Source organism: Protomyctophum parallelum, assembly GCF_964188405.1.
Source record: "Protomyctophum parallelum genome assembly, chromosome: 14".
NCBI lineage: Eukaryota > Metazoa > Chordata > Actinopteri > Myctophiformes > Myctophidae > Protomyctophum > Protomyctophum parallelum.
In genome coordinates this window covers 3,499,787-3,517,404 of record NC_139709.1, presented here as the reverse complement: position 1 = coordinate 3,517,404, position 17,618 = coordinate 3,499,787, and the positions used below count along the sequence as shown (strand labels likewise).

General features: G+C 44.5%; 2 protein-coding genes across 2 annotated transcripts in view; both read right to left on the bottom strand.

Moving 5' to 3' along the window:
* uqcr11 (ubiquinol-cytochrome c reductase, complex III subunit XI) overlaps positions 1-17,618 on the bottom strand; it is a 332,601-nt gene that overhangs the window by 306,818 nt on the left and 8,165 nt on the right. The gene's annotated exons all lie outside the window — the stretch shown is intronic.
* On the bottom strand, positions 2,295-17,253 carry LOC310870155 (methyl-CpG-binding domain protein 3-like). Its single transcript, XM_083781232.1, has 8 exons — positions 17,139-17,253; positions 16,995-17,098; positions 13,271-13,538; positions 11,928-12,065; positions 8,721-8,811; positions 6,014-6,191; positions 3,814-4,125; positions 2,295-2,836 (listed from the first exon to the last, which is right to left on the bottom strand). The coding sequence occupies exons 2-7, from the start codon at positions 17,006-17,008 to the stop codon at positions 3,819-3,821; spliced, it is 996 nt and encodes a 331-aa protein (XP_083637358.1). The 5' UTR covers positions 17,009-17,098; positions 17,139-17,253; the 3' UTR covers positions 2,295-2,836; positions 3,814-3,818.

Genomic DNA, 17,618 nt, shown 5'->3' with positions numbered 1-17,618 from the left:
GCTAATATATGAGAGAGAGAGAGAGAGAGAGAGAGAGAGAGAGAGAGAGAGAGAGAGAGAGAGAGAGAGAGAGAGAGAGAGAGAGAGAGAGAGAAACAGAGAGAGAGAGACAGACAGTGCTGCACTGTTGCCTGCTAATATATGAGAGAGAGAGAGAGAGAGAGAGAGAGAGAGAGGAGGGGGGGGGGGAGAGAGAGAGAGAGGAGGGGGGGGAGAGAAGGGAGAAATGTTTTGTCAAACCATGTGACTTCCATTGGAAATGCATTGGGGGGCGGCCATTGGATACAGACAAGACAAGACGAGACAGATGTTGTATGCATGTTGTAACAGTGTGAGCGAGGCCTACACAAGGTTACCTCCAACCCGCTCTGCCACGCGGGGGCGTCTAGTTTGAGGGCGCTGAAAGGTTAATGCTCATATCGCCCGCCCAGCGGTGGTGACTTTACTTTGACACACACCGTGGTGGCGTGACGACGGCGGTACAGCTGGCGCTAAAGGACAAAAAACACACACACCACAAAAAAAAAAAGGTGAGCCTGAAATGAAACGAAAAACACACCGGCTTTTTCTTCACCGTCCAGGTTTCATCATAGCTCTGCTAGGGTTAGTGATCATGGCTGTTATTAGTCAAATAAGAAAAGAAATGTATATATATATATTTTAAAATAAAAAAGGTAATGGTGACAAAACAATGATTTAAAAGCCTGTATATATATGTATAAGCCCTCTTTTTTTTTTACAGACAATAAGTCCATTCCAGATCACGTAGCATTGAGTTGTGAGTGTCACGTCTTCAGGAACGTTCACGCCGAGCACTAGAACCGCAGCTGGGACCGGAACCAGAACCAGAACCCATCGGTTAGAAAAGTACTGTATTTGAAGGCCCCTATGGAGTGTCGCAGCCCCGCCCCCTCGAGAGACCCGGTAAAATAATTCCCCGTTCATTTTCCTCATAGACTTTTCAAAAAGTATTTATTTAAAGACGTTTACGTCGCGGACAAAAGGCAACTCTTTTCGTGACAAATCATGACAATAAAACACAATGTTTTGGGCCGAACAAAATAATTAGAAAGAAGAAAAAAATGGCACGTTACAACACTTTTTGTTGTTTTTGAGTGGTGCAACCACTCCAAGGAACAGCAATGTCCGTGTTCAACTATGTGTCCGCCTATGTGTCGCTTCACCTATGGGACTACCTATGTGTTGGTTAATAAGCACCAGTATGAGTACCAGTAGGGGCGCTGTTGTGCCAGAAACAGAGAGAGTGCTGCACTGTTGCCTGCTAAGAGGGGGGGGGGGGTAGTTGCACCACTCAGTTCACACGGGTGTTCAAAATATTGCGTTTGTTGTCATGATTATTTTGTCACAACTCGAGTTGGCTTCGTACGACGCTTATAAGGTCTTTACATAAATACTTTTTGAAATGTCTATGAGGGGAAAATGCATTGGTAATTATTTCCTGGGCCTGGCATCGTCATGAAAGGGGGCGGGGACTGGGCCTGGCGTCGTCATGAAAGGGGGCGGGGACTGGGCCTGGCGTTGTCATGAAAGGGGGCGGGACTGGTCCTGGCGTCGTCATGAAAGGGGGGCGGGACTGGGCCTGGCGTCGTCATGAAAGGGGGGCGGGACTGGTCCTGGCGTCATCATGAAAGGGGGCGGGACTGGGCCTGGCGTCGTCATGAAAGGGGGCGGGGACTGGGCCTGGCGTCGTCATGAAAGGGGGCGGGGACTGGGCCTGGCGTCGTCATGAAAGGGGGCGGGACTGGTCCTGGCGTCGTCATGAAAGGGGGCTGGACTGCGACGCTCTATAGTAAAAGATACTGGTTCTGTCTACAAAATAATAGCTAATGCTCGATAGTGGGCTCGATAAGAACCCGGCTCGATAACGTGCTCGTTATCAATAAAACTAAAATGTTTGCCCATCTGGCACCGTTTCCACTGGGATCCAAGAACCACAGTTCTGTTGGTGTAAAAGGAGCCACTTCCAGAACCAAACTAGCGGAAAAGGAACTAGTTATAGAGGGGCGTTGGCCCCTCCCATGTCCAGCTTTGATTGGTCTGTGGGATCACAAACACTGAAGACAAAAGTGAGGATGCAAATTGTGATTGGCCGGAATGAGGTATGACGATGAGAGCGCCGCTCCCCTCACACGGGTGTGATTTTAATTTTAATTATAGTTTAAGTTTAATTATAGGTCGGTGTGAACGTCCCTTTTCTCAGGCATTGCTACTTTTTTTTTTTTTTTTATCTGTCAGGGAACTATCTTTTACTTTCTTAGCATCTAAGGTCAAAGTAGCACATTGGTCAGCAATAACGCTGGTTCCGTTGGTGGTAGAGCCATGGTTCTGGTGGTGGTAGAACTATGGTTCTGGTGGTGGTAGAACTATGGTTCTGGTGGTGGTAGAACTATGGTTCTGGTGGTGGTAGAACTGTGGTTCTGGTGGTGGTAGAACTATGGATCTGTGGAGTTTTGTTGGTGGTAGAACTATAGATCTGTGATCTGGTGGTGGTAGAGCTGTGGTTCTGGTGGTGGTAGAACTGTGGTTCTGGTGGTGGTAGAGACATGGTTCTGTTGGTGGTAGAGCCATGGTTCTGTTGGTGGTAGAGCCATGGTTCTGGTGGTGGTATAGCCATGGTTCTGTTGGTGGTAGAGCCATGGTTCTGTTGGTGGTAGAGCCATGGTTCTGGTTCTGGTGGTGGTAGAGCCATGGTTCTGGTGGTGGTATAGCCATGGTTCTGTTGGTGGTAGAGCCATGGTTCTGTTGGTGGTAGAGCCATCATGGTTGGAGTCCGTGGCGTGGCTGGCAGCCAGCTCCTAATGCCACCCTGGTGGTACTGTTGGGAGAACGTTGGAACAAAAGTGGAACAACGTTAAATAAATAAAGAAACGCCGACATGACACCACTAACGGAAAGGCACCAAGACGTCGCATAATTTAGACTCACTTCGGTCACACAAGCTCAGTGGCCTTGTGGTTAAACCACCTTAATTGCCCGGGGTTATTTAATCCATTACATTATAGTTAAGTTAAGGGTTATTTATGTGACGTATGTGTGTGTGATGAATGTGTGTGTAGCCGCTAACAATAGCCACAACACTATCGATGCGATCGACAACAACGGAAGGTGAGAATAAATCTATCGCGACTAGCGACTGGACAACGGAGGGCCGTCTAACACAGGATGTTTTTTTTTATAATTAGACAGGGCGATTTAGATCGCAAGTTATTCATGTTTTAAGATTTTCCGTTGTCGTCGGCTAAACGGGGGAGGGAGTTTTTCGATGACGTCTCACTCTTTTGCGCAACATCGAGGATTGCACAACAGGCGCTCCCAGGCTGTGGAGCGACGCGATCCGTGTTCTGATCGATAAACTTCGTCTTTTGGACAATACTTCGTCCTGGGCGTCGGGCGTTACTAATAGAAAGGACAAAGAACCACACACCCCTCCACTGCTGGCCTGCTCCAAGTGCCTACAAAAATGGCATCTAGAAAATACGTTGAAGCAGCTTTCTGCTTCTACGTGCCGACAGCCTGGAATGCACGTCAGCGGCTCAAAAACCCACCTTTTCACTCTTGCTTTTAGCTGAGCTTTTAAAACCTCTCTCTGTTCTTATTCATGTACTCACACTGTTCTGCCTGTTTTGCTGACATTTTTTATGTTCTTTACTATTGTCATAACGTTACTCTGCTTTTGCTTGTTTTAATGCTATTTTACATTTTTCTCTTTTCTACCTTGCACAGCAGCACTAGCTTGCGCTGCATTTTTACGTGGTTGAAAGATGCTGTATATAAATAACGTTTATTCTTTACTTTGGCTATAAGTCGCCGTTGTCGCCGCGTGTCTCCATCTTGTCCTCGGGCGTGCTTCGGAGGTCCTCCGTGTCTGCGGCGTCCTCCGTGTCCAACATGTCCGCCGCGCTGCTGCTTTTCTCCACGTGATCCAACGTGTCCGCAGCGCTGCTTTTCTCCGTGTGAAGATCCAACATGTCCGCCGCAGCGCTGCCGTCCTCCATTTGAGCCAACATGTCCGCCGCGTTGCTCTTCTCCATGTGAGCCAACATGTCCGCCATCAGAGCCTCCTCTAGTCGTCTCCTGACGTTATGGACAAGGTCCTCCTGTTTCCTGGAGACACACACACAAGAAAAGAGAGTTAAGACACATAGAAACATAGAGAAGGTAGACGGACGTGCTCTTCAGGCTCTAGTCCTGAGGCCGAATGCTCTCAAGAGAGGGCAAGCTTCTGCTCTTTTGGTTTTTAAATGTTTAAATGTTTAAATGGTTTGGCACCCATTTATCTCTCTGAACTGCTCAAACCTTATGTTCCCACAAGGACCCTCAGGTCCTCTGAGGTCCAGCTTCTCCTGGTGGTGCCTAAATCAAGGCTGAAGCTCAGAGGGAACCGGGCTTTTGCAGTCGCAGCTCCCATAAGCTCTGGAATGAGCTGCCTCTGCACATAAGACAGGCCCCCACACCCTTCAGGTGTTTAAATCACGCCTCAAGACGTATTTTTATTCTTTGGCTTTTCCAAGCATAGTATGAGCTTTTGAAGTTGAAAGTGACACTGTGTACTGTATGTTGTTTGTTTTTTAAATGAAGTTGTGATTTTTATTATTTTATTGTAAAGCACTTTGGTACAACTTGTTGTTATTTAAATGTGCTATAGAAATAAAGATGGTATGGTATGGTACGGTACGGTACTCCGGTGCTTCACAGAAGCTTCTGCGTGTGTCAAAGGGTACAATTTAGGCATTTAGCAGACGCTCTTGATCCAGAGCGACTTACATTAAGCAAAAACAAAAGCATGGCAACACATCACATAATATAAAAAGTAGTTATCATGAATCGTGTATAAACTAAGAACGTAACAGTGGAGTATCTATTTCAACTATACATACTATACTATATTATATATTATACAATATACATGTGTACTATAAAGTGCTATGACTACATAAAATGGAATTCTAGCGCTGTCTACGTAACGAGCTATAAGTCTGTTTAAAATACTATCTAAGTCTACATAAAGTGCCATCTAAGGGGCTAGGCTAGGGCAAGTGCTACGGGCCATGGTGGAAAATACGGGGAAGCAGCTTTTTGCTTCTAGGGGCCGACGGCGTGGAACAAACTCCCACTGTACCTTCGACAGGCAGCTTCTGGAGACATTTTTAAAGCACAGCTCAAGACCCACTTCTACACCCTTGCTTTTAATTGATCTTCTGTTATTCATGTCCTCACTGTATTGCATTACTGCTCTTGTTTGCTTCTTGTGCTTTTCTTTTCTTTCTTTCTCCATTGCTCTGTAAAGCACTTTGAGCTGCATTTCATGTCATGAAAGGTGCTATTATCATTATTATTATTGTACAAGAAGTCTACACAATTAGAGAATGTCGAAGAACTGTTATTTTGATCAATGTTTGCCTGTCATCTCTCCTAATGGTACAGACACATCAATACAGCATGGAAATTGTGGTCAATAACATTCCGATAACAAAATACCGAGGCTAAATTGAGGCAAAATCTTGACCAGTGTTGTTTTCGTCGACTAAAACGAAAAATGTTCGTCGACTACCTTTTTCCACTGAAGAAAACTAAATGGAAACTAAATAAAAACTATGCTATGGTGACTAAAACTAAGACTAAATATACTGACAATATCGTCAACAAATAAAAACTAGACTAAAATGTTAGGAAGGGACTAGTGGACAAGAGATCCAGTATAAGTCATTCTACACTTGGTTGCGTGCTGAAAATAGCAGATCTAGATTGTAGATCTGATATTTTCAGCAAGTGTAAAATCAGTCATTACAACGGCACCAAGGCCCGCCAAAATACACTTTAGTCGACTAAATCAGCTTAGTCGACTAAAATCTTATGATATTTAGTCGACTAAAACTAGACTAACACCAAGACATTCCTGGTGACTAAAATGTGACTAAAACTGAAAGGAAAACTATTCAAAAGACTATATGACTAAAACTAAAATTGCTGCCAAAAACAGCGGGTCTCTGACCTGATGTCGTCGTCTGTGACCATGAAGGCCTTGCAGAGCGGCTGGGCGGTGTTCAGCCAGACGCCGGGGTTCTTCTCCACGGCGGCGGTCAGCTGGCCCGTGACCGGCGTGGGGCTGGTGTGGAGCGCGCTGGCGATGGCCGACAGCAGCGTCTTGTCCGTGCACACTGGGCCCACACCTGGAGACGACAACCATGAGGAGAAGGAGGAGGACCATGAGGAGGAGGAGGAGGAGCACAATCAGGGACCACTAATAATAATAATAACTAGAAAAAGTGCCCTTCTGGGCACAGGTCTCCACCAGGATAGGAATGTAGGACATTGCAGCTTGCCTTCATCTGGTGGTTGGATAAAAGGGCAACAAAAGTAAATTAGAGGTAAAAACACTTTTCGGCCAGTTATAGTGCCACCTTGAGGCTGAGTTGAAATTGTTCATGTGGCATTTCGTCCTCGGCCTAGTGGGAATGTGGGTGCACAATTTCACGGAAATCACGCGATGTGTTCATGATTTGCAGCATTTTGTTTGAAACTGAGCACTCCTGTGAACTTTGGAAGCCAATCTTAACCAATCAGGATGGAGTCTGAGAAATCTGAAAGACCTGTTTCGTTGAATGGCTCTAGAGAGACTGTGTACCAATTTGCGCGATGTTTGGACAAAATCTGTAGGTGTACTGTGCAAAAACTTGTTTTGCACAAAGCGGCCTCCTGGTGGCGCTATAACAGGCCGTTCTGGAAATTTTGGGGCAGAGGTTCATCGTTGGCATCCAGGGAGTGTGTGTGCAAAATTTGGCATGCAAAAACTTGTTTTTCGGCCTGGTGGAGACAATAATAAACTTTATTTATAGAGCACTTTTCATGACACGAGTGCAGCGCAAAGTGCTTTACAAGACAAACAAAGTATAAAAAATATCAAACAACATAACAATCAAGGCACAATCAAAGTACAAAGAAAAATGCAAAAAAACACCAAACGACATCAAAAATGCATAAAAACAAGTGAGTCAACAAATAATTTAAATCAAAGGATTCAGCCAAATGCTAGAGTAAAAAAAATTGGTCTTAAAGGACCACTTCACCACTTTTCAACCTATCTTCATATAATAGGTCCTCACTAATAATCATGGTAAAATGGTGCAATTTTTTTCTACTCGGTCTGTGTCTCATAGGAGGGCTGTGGGCAGTTCAGAAACCGTCTTCCAGTGACATCATCGATGGGGAATACAAGCTAATAGAAACTGCAGGCTTTCTAGTCCTGAAAAGTTGCAATGTGAAAATGGAAGCCATCGTTCTCACGATAATGAAAATCTAAATATTCTTGTAAAAAAATATTGTTTAAAAAGAAATCTGCCTAATGATGATGTCACTGGAAGACGGTTTCTAAACTGCCCACAGCCCTCCTATATATGAGACACAGACTGAGTAGAAAAAAATCGTGCCATTTTTTCATGATCATTAGTGAGGACCTATTATATGAAGATAGGTTGAAAAGTGGTGAAGTGTTTCTTTAAGCTGAGTTTTAAAAACATCTAAGGAGGGTGCCAGTCTAAGGTGCTGGATGTTTATTATAGGCGGTCGGCCCGTGGAAGGAGAACGCTGCTTCGCCATATTCTTTCAATGCCATTTTTTCTTGCTTTTCAAGCAGGCCAGCAGTGGCGAACCTAAGGGGGCGGTTTGGAGGGACATACCTGGGCAAGCAGTCCTGAAGATAGGTGGGGGGGGCGAGGCCATTAAAAGCTTTGTAAACAAGTAAAATAACTTTAAAATCTATTGTAAAAACAACAACCGTGAGCCAGTGCAAGGAGGCTAAAACTGGGGTGATATGGTCTCGGCATCATTGTTTTTGTTAGGACTCTCGCTGCTTGATGTTTTTGCATCATCTAATGACAGGTAATGGGGGACACATCACACCCCTTTTTGGTGTTTTAACCCATTCTGACCTGAGATCAGATTCATACGAGGTTTCCGCTGGACACACACTGGTCTGATTAACCCATTCTGACCTGAGATCAGATTCATACGAGGTTTCCGCCAGACACACACTGGTCTGATGAACCCATTCTGACCTGAGATCAGATTCTAAAAATGTCAGTCGCTCTTCGATTTTTCAAAAATAGCAGACCTACAAGCTCGTATCGCGCGATATGAGCTTGTAGATCTGCTATTTTTAAATAGCTAAAGCATAACATGATGCTGACACCAAAATGGGTGCCCGGTCAGAATGGGTTAACCATTATTTTAAACTTGATCTATTGAAAAATATTCAAAGATTTCCACCACATTTGAATTTTCTTTCAAAAAATAGCAGATCTATTTTTTAAAAGAAAATTAAAATGTGGTGGAAATCTTTGAATATATATATTCTTTCAGAGGGAACGTTTTTAACTAAAATCTTTGCTTCTGGGGGGGGGGGGGGGGGGGGTCCATAGAACAAAATGTTTGGGAACGACTGACATAAAAACATAGGCTTTTTCAGAAAGAAATCTTTTAAACCCTTATACTGCCCCCTGCTGGACAGTGGACACAGAGCCAACCGCAGACTGCCTGAGCCGAATTCAATGTAGCAAACACTGGACTGAGTATAAAGTACTCTAGTCTGTACGAATAAAGTATAAATACCCTGTAATCTTTTAGAGAATAAAGTACTCTAATAAAGTATAAATACCCTGTAATCTTTCAGAGTATAAAGTACTCTAATAAAGTATAAATACCCTGTAATCCTTTGGGCAGCTCCATGGTCTTCACCAGCTCCTCGGCGATGTCGAACGCACTCAGACCACTCAGCTTCCTCTCCCAAAACAGCTGCAACAAAACAACAAAAAGCAAACAAAACTAATTATTAATTATCGGCCATGCTGGAGACAGGAAAAACACACAGTGAAGACAGCTCTTCATATGCATCAGAGATTGCATTTTGCATCCCAAAACGCAGTTTATAGTTAAGGAAAGCAATAAAACAACAACTTCTGCATCCACGGGATGCACTACTGTACTGTTTTTTATTCTAGTTTATTTTGCTAGCTTTAGTTATAATAATAATTTCTTCCTTCATTTGTAAAAATGGCAAAATATGACTCCTAAAGTTGTTGAAGTGGGACTCATCAAATGTCCCTGGGAATCATCTAAAAGACCATCCCTGCATCCTGGGACTCATCTTTAAGGTCACATTCCCACCTAATACTTCGGTAGACTTGATGCGTATGGGCGGAGAAATTGGGGTTTGCCTTCACACTGTCATCCGCAGCAATTGGAAACGCAGCAGGGGGGACCTTTATCAATGTGTTCCATTCATAAACTAGCCTAACAGTGAAATCTATGGTGATAAAATTATACTCATAACGTGCATGTGTATCGTGCCATCTGGAACTGGACACCCCCCTCTCTCTCTCTCTCTCGCCCTCTCACTATACGCACGCAGCCACGCACTGTTCTTTTGGGCATGGAGGCACAGCGCTGTCGAGCGCACTGATATAACAGACAGCAGCGCAAAATGTTTACACGTTTATTATTGAGATGAAAGTTCCTACTCCCCACTAGTCCCCACACAGTGACAGTACTCCATGTTTACGGCACGCACAGACAGAGTATTCTGTAGGCTATAATACTATTAATGTAGGCTACTCGTCCTCATTTCGATCAGGGCTTCAGTCTCCTCATTCGACCACGTCTATCCACGGTAACGGGACATCTTTGCGCTGCGTAAAATATGCCTTCTCCGTCTCCAACTGTGTTCAGCTCCTCAACCGCCACTTAGCTTAATTTACTGCGGATTGCATTCACACCTGCACCGAATCGTAATCAAGTGTGATTGGAAGCGAAGCGAAACCCCCGTTTTTGCTCGGAGTATAATGCGGTTCTTTGATACGCATTAGGATTCGAATGAGCCTTAATTCACACCTGCCAAAGTGCACTTTCTGAAAATGCGCAGCAGGATTCGTTTTAAATCGCAGCAAAGCTCTCTGGTGTGAATGTGACCTAAAAGACCATCCCTGCATCCTGGGACTCATCTCTAAAAGACCATCCCTGCATCCTGGGACTCATCTCTAAAAGACCATCCCTGCATCCTGGGACTCATCTCTAAAAGACCATCCCTGCATCCTGGGACTCATCTCTAAAAGACCACCCCTGCATCCTGGGACTCATTACATGTAAAACCTATTTACGTCACTGACGCATGCATGTTCTACTGCTGATGCCGTTCACAGAACTGATTATTGAAGAGCCATATTTACAATGATGCCAGAACTTCACTAGACTCAACCAATCAGGCTCTGCCAGTGGGCACAGGCACATACACAGATCTCCATGTGGGACACCGGCTGACAGTTAAAACGGGTGCTATGACCATGGCATGGCTGCACACAAGTTTTTTGGTCTAGTACTCAGAGGAGCACCTGGAGGAGTTATTGGTGCTCCTAAAATGCGGCGACCCGTCTCGCCGGATGGATAAAAGAGGGATGCATAACTTATAGCAAAACGATATTTATTGGATAAGTGGGGACTGGGGGGGGGGGAGTCAATGGAGAGTATTGCAACTCTAGATTCATCCCAATATTTAAAAGGTATCTAGAGTTGCAAATTGCAGCTATAGGTCCATGTGTATTCCAGCCCTATTCTAATACAAAATTCTTAATACTTCCTAAGGATAATACAAGTAAGACGCGCAAACGCGGGAAGCGAACGCAGCTCGTGTGTGTGTGGTTGTGTGTGTGTGTGTGTGTGTGTGTGTGCTACAGCTGCGCCCTGTGTGTGTGTGTGCTACAGCTGCGCCCTCTGGTGGCGGGCGGGTGGTATAACAGTGGGACAGACAGACAGACACACAGACACACAGACATTCAGCCCTTGCTGTCATAGTAAGTGGCTCACTGCGTTCGCAATCACTGCGTTCGCAATGAGCATCAAAGCAATATTTAGATACTTCTTTTTTTTTTTTTTTTTTAATAGCCGATCTACTAGCTCACAACGACACGTTGTGAGCTTGCAGATCAGCTATTTGTTTAACATACGACACGTCATACGGCGAAGCATACGTCAGGCTTCCCTTTTGTTTTTAGCCGAGGCGATGTATTTGTACACACAGTCAACACAGAGTCAAGACAGAGTCAGACACACATGGCTCCTCGGTGCAAAATAAACAGTGTACACTAACCCGACTTTACGATAATAAGGGACAGTATGTCGGGACACGCGGTTGTCATGTTGATAAGCTTCATGTTGTGCAGCAGCAGTGCCAGTCCGCAATGCTTTGCACTCCTCCCAAAACCTGTACCCGTAAAAAGTCGGTGGCCGGTGCCTAGGCTGTGAGACGGCATCGCACACGGGCAACTTGCTCCAGCACCCGGAAAACAAACACAAGCACAGCGGCGAATGGGAAGAGTGCAAAGCATCCAAAGCATGCCCTTTTACAACTTAGACTTTTTAGTTCGCTCCACGTCTGAAACGGAGAAGCCGAAACATTAATGTCAGGTTTTCTCAGTAGTAAACTCCTCCTGTCAACCGCCCTCCTCCTCCCAGTAGTGAGCAGCATGGAATCCTCCCTCGTTTGAGTATAAGGACGCGCTGTGATTGGCCACAATGGCCAGTGCACTTGTGCAAGACGTGCTGTGATTGGCCAGTAGTAGCTACTTTGAGTGGCAGTCGGTGGGAAATGCTCTCGCCACAGAATTTACTAGTGGGTATTCTGGCCATAATAATCATTCTGGGCGGCCCCAGCTGTTGGTACGCAGAAGCGCTTCCCGGTGCTTGATTGACAGCGCATTATGAATTTTGACAACGCATGTGCACTGGCGCACCGCTCATGTGCAGCCCTGGCTATGACAACGTATATCATTAGGTTCCCAAGTTGCATCGTTCCCAAGTAGGCCGGTTGGCCGACTGCGACGGGCACGTACAGGTCTAGTGTCTTTAATTGGACTCACCTGTCTGGGTTGGTCGACGGTCTTGTGCGGGTCGATCTTCACCTTGTTGTTGGGGTGGTTGGTTACCTTGGTAACCGGTTGTTTAAAGATGGACGCCGTCTGTCTCACCGGCAGCGTCGTGTTCAAGTCAGGCTTGGCCTTCAACAAAAAGACGTAAAGAACATGTTAAACTGATTACTGTGTCAATAGTAAACAACAAAAAGACGTAAAGAACACAGTTACACTGATTACTGTGTCAACACAAATACGTAAACAACACAGTTACACTGATTACTGTGTCAGTAGTTGTTACTGTGTCAGTAGACGTATGATGGTGTCGTTCGCCCCGAACACCGGCCGTCCAGCGGCGAAGTATAGGCGAGGCTGTCCTGGAGCACTTTAACACTCAGTGGATCATTGTACCTCTGTACCATCTAGGGTGTTACCATCATGGCTTCATGCAATAGCATGGATGTCATGTTTAATGTTAATGTTTATAATGCCGTTAGTTACAGATCCAACACTGCAGAGAACAGAGATGGACGACTAACTTACTAGTGCATCACGTGACCTCTGTGAGCGTGGTCAAGTCAGGTGCTGATTGGCCAGGTGCTGAATCCCTGAATCGTTCTCTCTAAATGTATCCTTTAAACTTTAAAGAGATCCTACAATCCATCACAGATTTTAACTCCAAATGACTCCCTCGTTGATCCCATTATACCATTTCTGTGGCATCAGATATATAGTATAATATTGCTTTGAATCTCTGTGACAGACCTAGACATTCTGGAATGGTTTAGTGTTAAGGTTATTACACACTAGTCTAGTTTTAGTCGACCCTAAATATCATAAGACTTTAGTCGACTAAATCTACAGTTGATTTAGTCGACTTAAATGTGTTTTGGCGGACCTTAATGCCGTCATAATTACTGTTTTTAAACTTGCTGAAAATAGCCGATCTGCATGCTCACAACGCATCTGTCGCGCTGTGACGCATTGTGAGCTTGTTGGATCTGCCATTTTCATCATGCAACCAACCTGTAAAATGACTTAAGTAAGTCCTGCATCTGTTGTTCTCTGGAGCGTGGAATGAACTCCCCAGTGCAGTCACAACTCAGACTCACTCCCAAATCGTCCATTTTTACTAAAGTCGTGACACATAAAGATTGTTCCCCGACTCCCGAGCCACAAATGGATCCCAACTCCAGTGTTTGGGACGCGGCGGTGCAGTAGCACATGAATAAAAGCATGATTGACATTGTGTCACACATGGTCCAATCACTCACCTTGATACTGACATTGTATCACACATGGTCCAATCACTGACATTGTAAATCACACATGGTCCAATCAGAATCACTCACCTTGATGTGGTGGTTGTTGTTGTCGTAGCGATGCTTGTGCCTGTTGCGCTGCACCTTGGTGAGCAGCATGCGGCCCCCGGCCCCCCGGGGGTCCATGGCTCCGGCGCGGTGGGGGTCCATGATGGTCCCGCCCCCGCCGCGGTGTTGGGGGTCCATGGTCCCGCCCCCGCCACGGTGGGGGTCCATGGAGTGCAGGTCACCCCCCGCGGTCACCCCCAGGCTGCAGCGGACCATCTGAGGCTTACTCAAGAAGCGCTTGGTGGGGGGGCTGTGGGGAGAAGATAGATATTTATTAGCAAGGTACATTATTACTTGCGCAAGTAATAGTTTCGCCCGGGACTCGTATGCATATGCACAGTCCCAGCAAATTGTGCCTGATTTGCTGGGACCAGATTACATGGTGTGTATAATGTATAACTAGCTCTCAATGATGACGTAAGAAATATGTGGATTAAAGGACCCAATGCCAGAGTGTAATTGGTTTTCGATAGTGACGTAATGACGATATGTTTTAGTGTTGGGAGGATTAAAGGTAATGCTCCTGTGTATACATGTATGTAATCTGGCACCACTGCCGTATCAGGCACAATTTGCTGGGACGGTGCATACGCATCAAAAGTGACAGTTTATAACGGTCGAAAGAACTTGCACGCTCTGCTTGCAACAACAAGTATGCACTCGACAGAGTGCAGTTCTAGTATATTATGAGTTTAGTTTTTTTGAGCCACGGACCACCCATTTTGGACTGATTAAAAAAAGTCTTCTAAAACAGTTTTCTGAAAAACCTATGTTTCTATGTCGGTGCCAGTGCTCAAACTTTTTCATGTAGGACACCCAGAATTATCTGTATTCGCCGACCCCCATCTCAAAATATGTTGTCCCAGGAACCCCCCCAGATGCAAAGATTTTAGTTAAAAACGAAAGAATATATATTCAAAGATTTGCGCCACATTTGCACGATTTCAAAAAAATATAGCATATCTACAAGCTCGTAGCGCGGCACTCGGTGCCGCACTACGAGCTTGTAGATCTGCTATTTTTCAATAGCTAAAGTATAAAATAATGGTCAAAACACCAAGAGGGGTTCCCGTCCAGAATGGGTTAAGCGTTGCCCGCCTGCCCCTGGCCGGTAAATTAAACTTCCGGGCAGCTGGAGTTTGCTTTCAGGTTAGCCCGACCGGCCAGGTGCTTGTTTGAGACTATAGGTGACACGACCGACCGTCTATGAACACAACACCTGAACGTGGCTGGCGAGCTGGTCAGTGGAATGTAAAATAAGAGCGCTATTTACCTAGAATGTGCTGTTTGACAACACATCTCATACAAGACATACACAATCCTTACCAAGGATTAGATGCTATATTGGACGCAAGTTTTATACTCAACGTTAGTTATGTTAAGCTGTCTAATCAACTGCTGCAACATTAGTTAGTTATGTTAAGCTGTCTAATCAACTGCTGCAACATTAGTTAGTTATGTTAAGCTGTCTAATCAACTGCTGCAAAATTAGTTATGTTGACCTGTCTAATCAACTGCTGCAACATTAGTTATGTTGACCTGTCTAATCAACTGCTGCAACATTAGTTAGTTAAACCTGTCTAATCAACTGCTGCAACATTAGTTAGTTAAACCTGTCTAATCAACTGCTGCAACATTAGTTAGTTAAACCTGTCTAATCAACTGCTGCAACATTAGTTAGTTAAACCTGTCTAATCAACTGCTGCAACATTAGTTATGTTGACCTGTCTAATCAACTGCTGCAACATTAGTTATGTTGACCTGTCTAATCAACTGCTGCAACATTAGTTATGTTGACCTGTCTAATCAACTGCTGCAACATTAGTTAGTTAAACCTGTCTAATCAACTGCTGCAACATTAGTTAGTTAAACCTGTCTAATCAACTGCTGCAACATTAGTTATGTTGACCTGTCTAATCAACTGCTGCAACATTAGTTATGTTGACCTGTCTAATCAACTGCTGCAACATTAGTTATGTTGACCTGTCTAATCAACTGCTGCAACATTAGTTATGTTGACCTGTCTAATCAACTGCTGCAACATTAGTTAGTTAAACCTGTCTAATCAACTGCTGCAACATTAGTTAGTTAAACCTGTCTAATCAACTGCTGCAACATTAGTGTGAATATGAATGTAAATAACAGAAATGTAGTTGTATATTTGTCAAGGACATGCAATAATGTGTTAATATGCTATGCTGTTGATTAATTGAATACACAGCAGAGCAGCACGACAATGGAAACAAGTCATTTTAGTTTTATCCTTTTAGCCCAAATGTTTTACATTAAATAAACACACACACACACACACACACACACAAATAATTTAGACTTTAACAATCATCATCATGAACTCTTGTGTGTGTCTATTTCCAGTGCATAGGGTCATGTGTCGTGTGTGTGTGTGTGTGTGTGTGTGTGTGTGTGTGTGTGTGTGTGTCCTCAGCACACAGTGTCCCTACAGTCTGCATAATCACATCATGGTGATTTGGGTCAACAATGAAACTCAGCTAGCTAATTAACATTAGCCCTAATAATGCATCCACTCCACTGGCTCTCCAATGTCACTGCAGGTCCCCAAGGTGTGGGGTCTGGGGACCCCCAGGGAGTCCCCAGATAAATGATAGTTTGGAACCAAATGGACCCTTATGCGTCTGTAACTCTAGTGGTCCATTTGGTTCCATCTGTACACTCTCAAAGTTAAATTAACATTGATTTTTACAATATAAATCGGGGGTCTCCCAGATATAGAAATGCCATTAAATGGGGGGTCCGTATAACTAATGCATGTCAAACTGGGGGGTCCTAATCTCTGCTATAGAGGGCTGTGAAAACCTCCTCTCATGAGGGGTCCCTGGCATTGTCTCTTCAAATGGGGGGGTCCGCGCGGGGCTAAGGGGTGTCAATCTGGGGGTCCTCGACGTGAGAAACTTTGGTAACCAGTCGAGCTAGCTAATGAACATTAGCCTAAATATAATGCATCCTCCTCTCCTTGTTAGCATGCAGGCTAGCAGCAGCAGCCGAGGCTGCATCACAGCATCATAGCTTTAATAGCGTTAATACAAAAAACACAATATTATTCATGTCATTCCTGGCCGTGTTCTATAATACTTCTAAACTGCACCCTCTGACTCTTCAAATAAAGATAGTTTATAGTTTTATTTAATCTGCACAGAGAACTATATAGTTCCGACGAGGATAGATGTGTGTGTTTAATTGTTGTGTTGTGTTGCGTTGCTAATCATGCATGCTAACGTGCTACGGTTCATTAACTTTAGCCAGCTGCAGAAACAGCATGGTGTGTGTGTGTGTGTGTGTGTGTGTGTGTTACTGTTACAGTACAACATTTGCGCTAAAGGGATAACACACACACACACACACACACACACAAAAAGTCCCGTGGACGTGAATGTTTCCATTGTGGTGCTGTCTGTGTATTCAATTAATTAACAACATAGAATATTTAACACATTAGAGCGTGTGTGTGTGTGTGTGCGCTCCAAGAAAACTTACTTTCTGCAACAACTCCTTACCCCACACACTCACACACTCTCTCTCTCTCTCTCTCTCTCTCACACACACACACTCAACACACTCTCTCCCTCACACACACACACACACTCTCTCTCTCACACTCTCTCTCACTCACACACACAGTACACACACACACACGTACACACACACACACACACACACACACCCCTACCTCTTCCTCTCCATGCTCCAGTATAATCTCTCGTTGCGTTCTGTGTGATTTTAATGTGTTTTCGTTAAGTTGCTGTAATAATAATAATAACAATAAGAGTCCACCTGCTGACCGACTGACTGACTGACTGACCGACCGACTGACTGACTGACCGACTGACTGACGGACTGACTGTAAGCTCTGCAGAGCTAACTGAGCTTAGCTGTTAATGTTGTTGTTGTGAGTTGAGTTCACATTATCCTCTCTCTCTCTCTCTCTCTCTCTCTCTCTGGTCAGCTGCTGTTTCCTTCCTCTCTCTCTCTATCCTGTCTAGACGTTTTATCAGATCCCTCCGCCACGCATTGCATTCATTCAATCTTTTTTTTGTTGAGAAAACACAACGTTTTACACATTGTTGCCCAAAGCGAGTGCTAAGATATAGTAAAAAACGGTTGAATGGGTAAAGTACAGTAGCCTATATACAGTTGGAGCCGGGGGGGGTGCATTGTGTAAAACAGCTCTGTGTGTCACATTATTGCATACAGTTATATACATGTTATACACATACATAGAGTATAAAGCTTTTATGACACAAATAGCAGCATAGTATTTTATTATTACTATTATTTCAGTCACTTTGGGGCA

Bases quoted from the DNA above. Each gene is read 5' to 3' on its own strand.
- LOC310870155 (XM_083781232.1), bottom strand. The intron at 12,066-13,270 runs GTGAGTGATTCT...TTTTTGTTGAAG, and splicing joins ACAACAACCACCACATCAAG to GCCAAGCCTGACTTGAACAC. The intron at 8,812-11,927 runs GTGAGTCCAATT...GTTTTGTTGCAG, and splicing joins CCGTCGACCAACCCAGACAG to CTGTTTTGGGAGAGGAAGCT.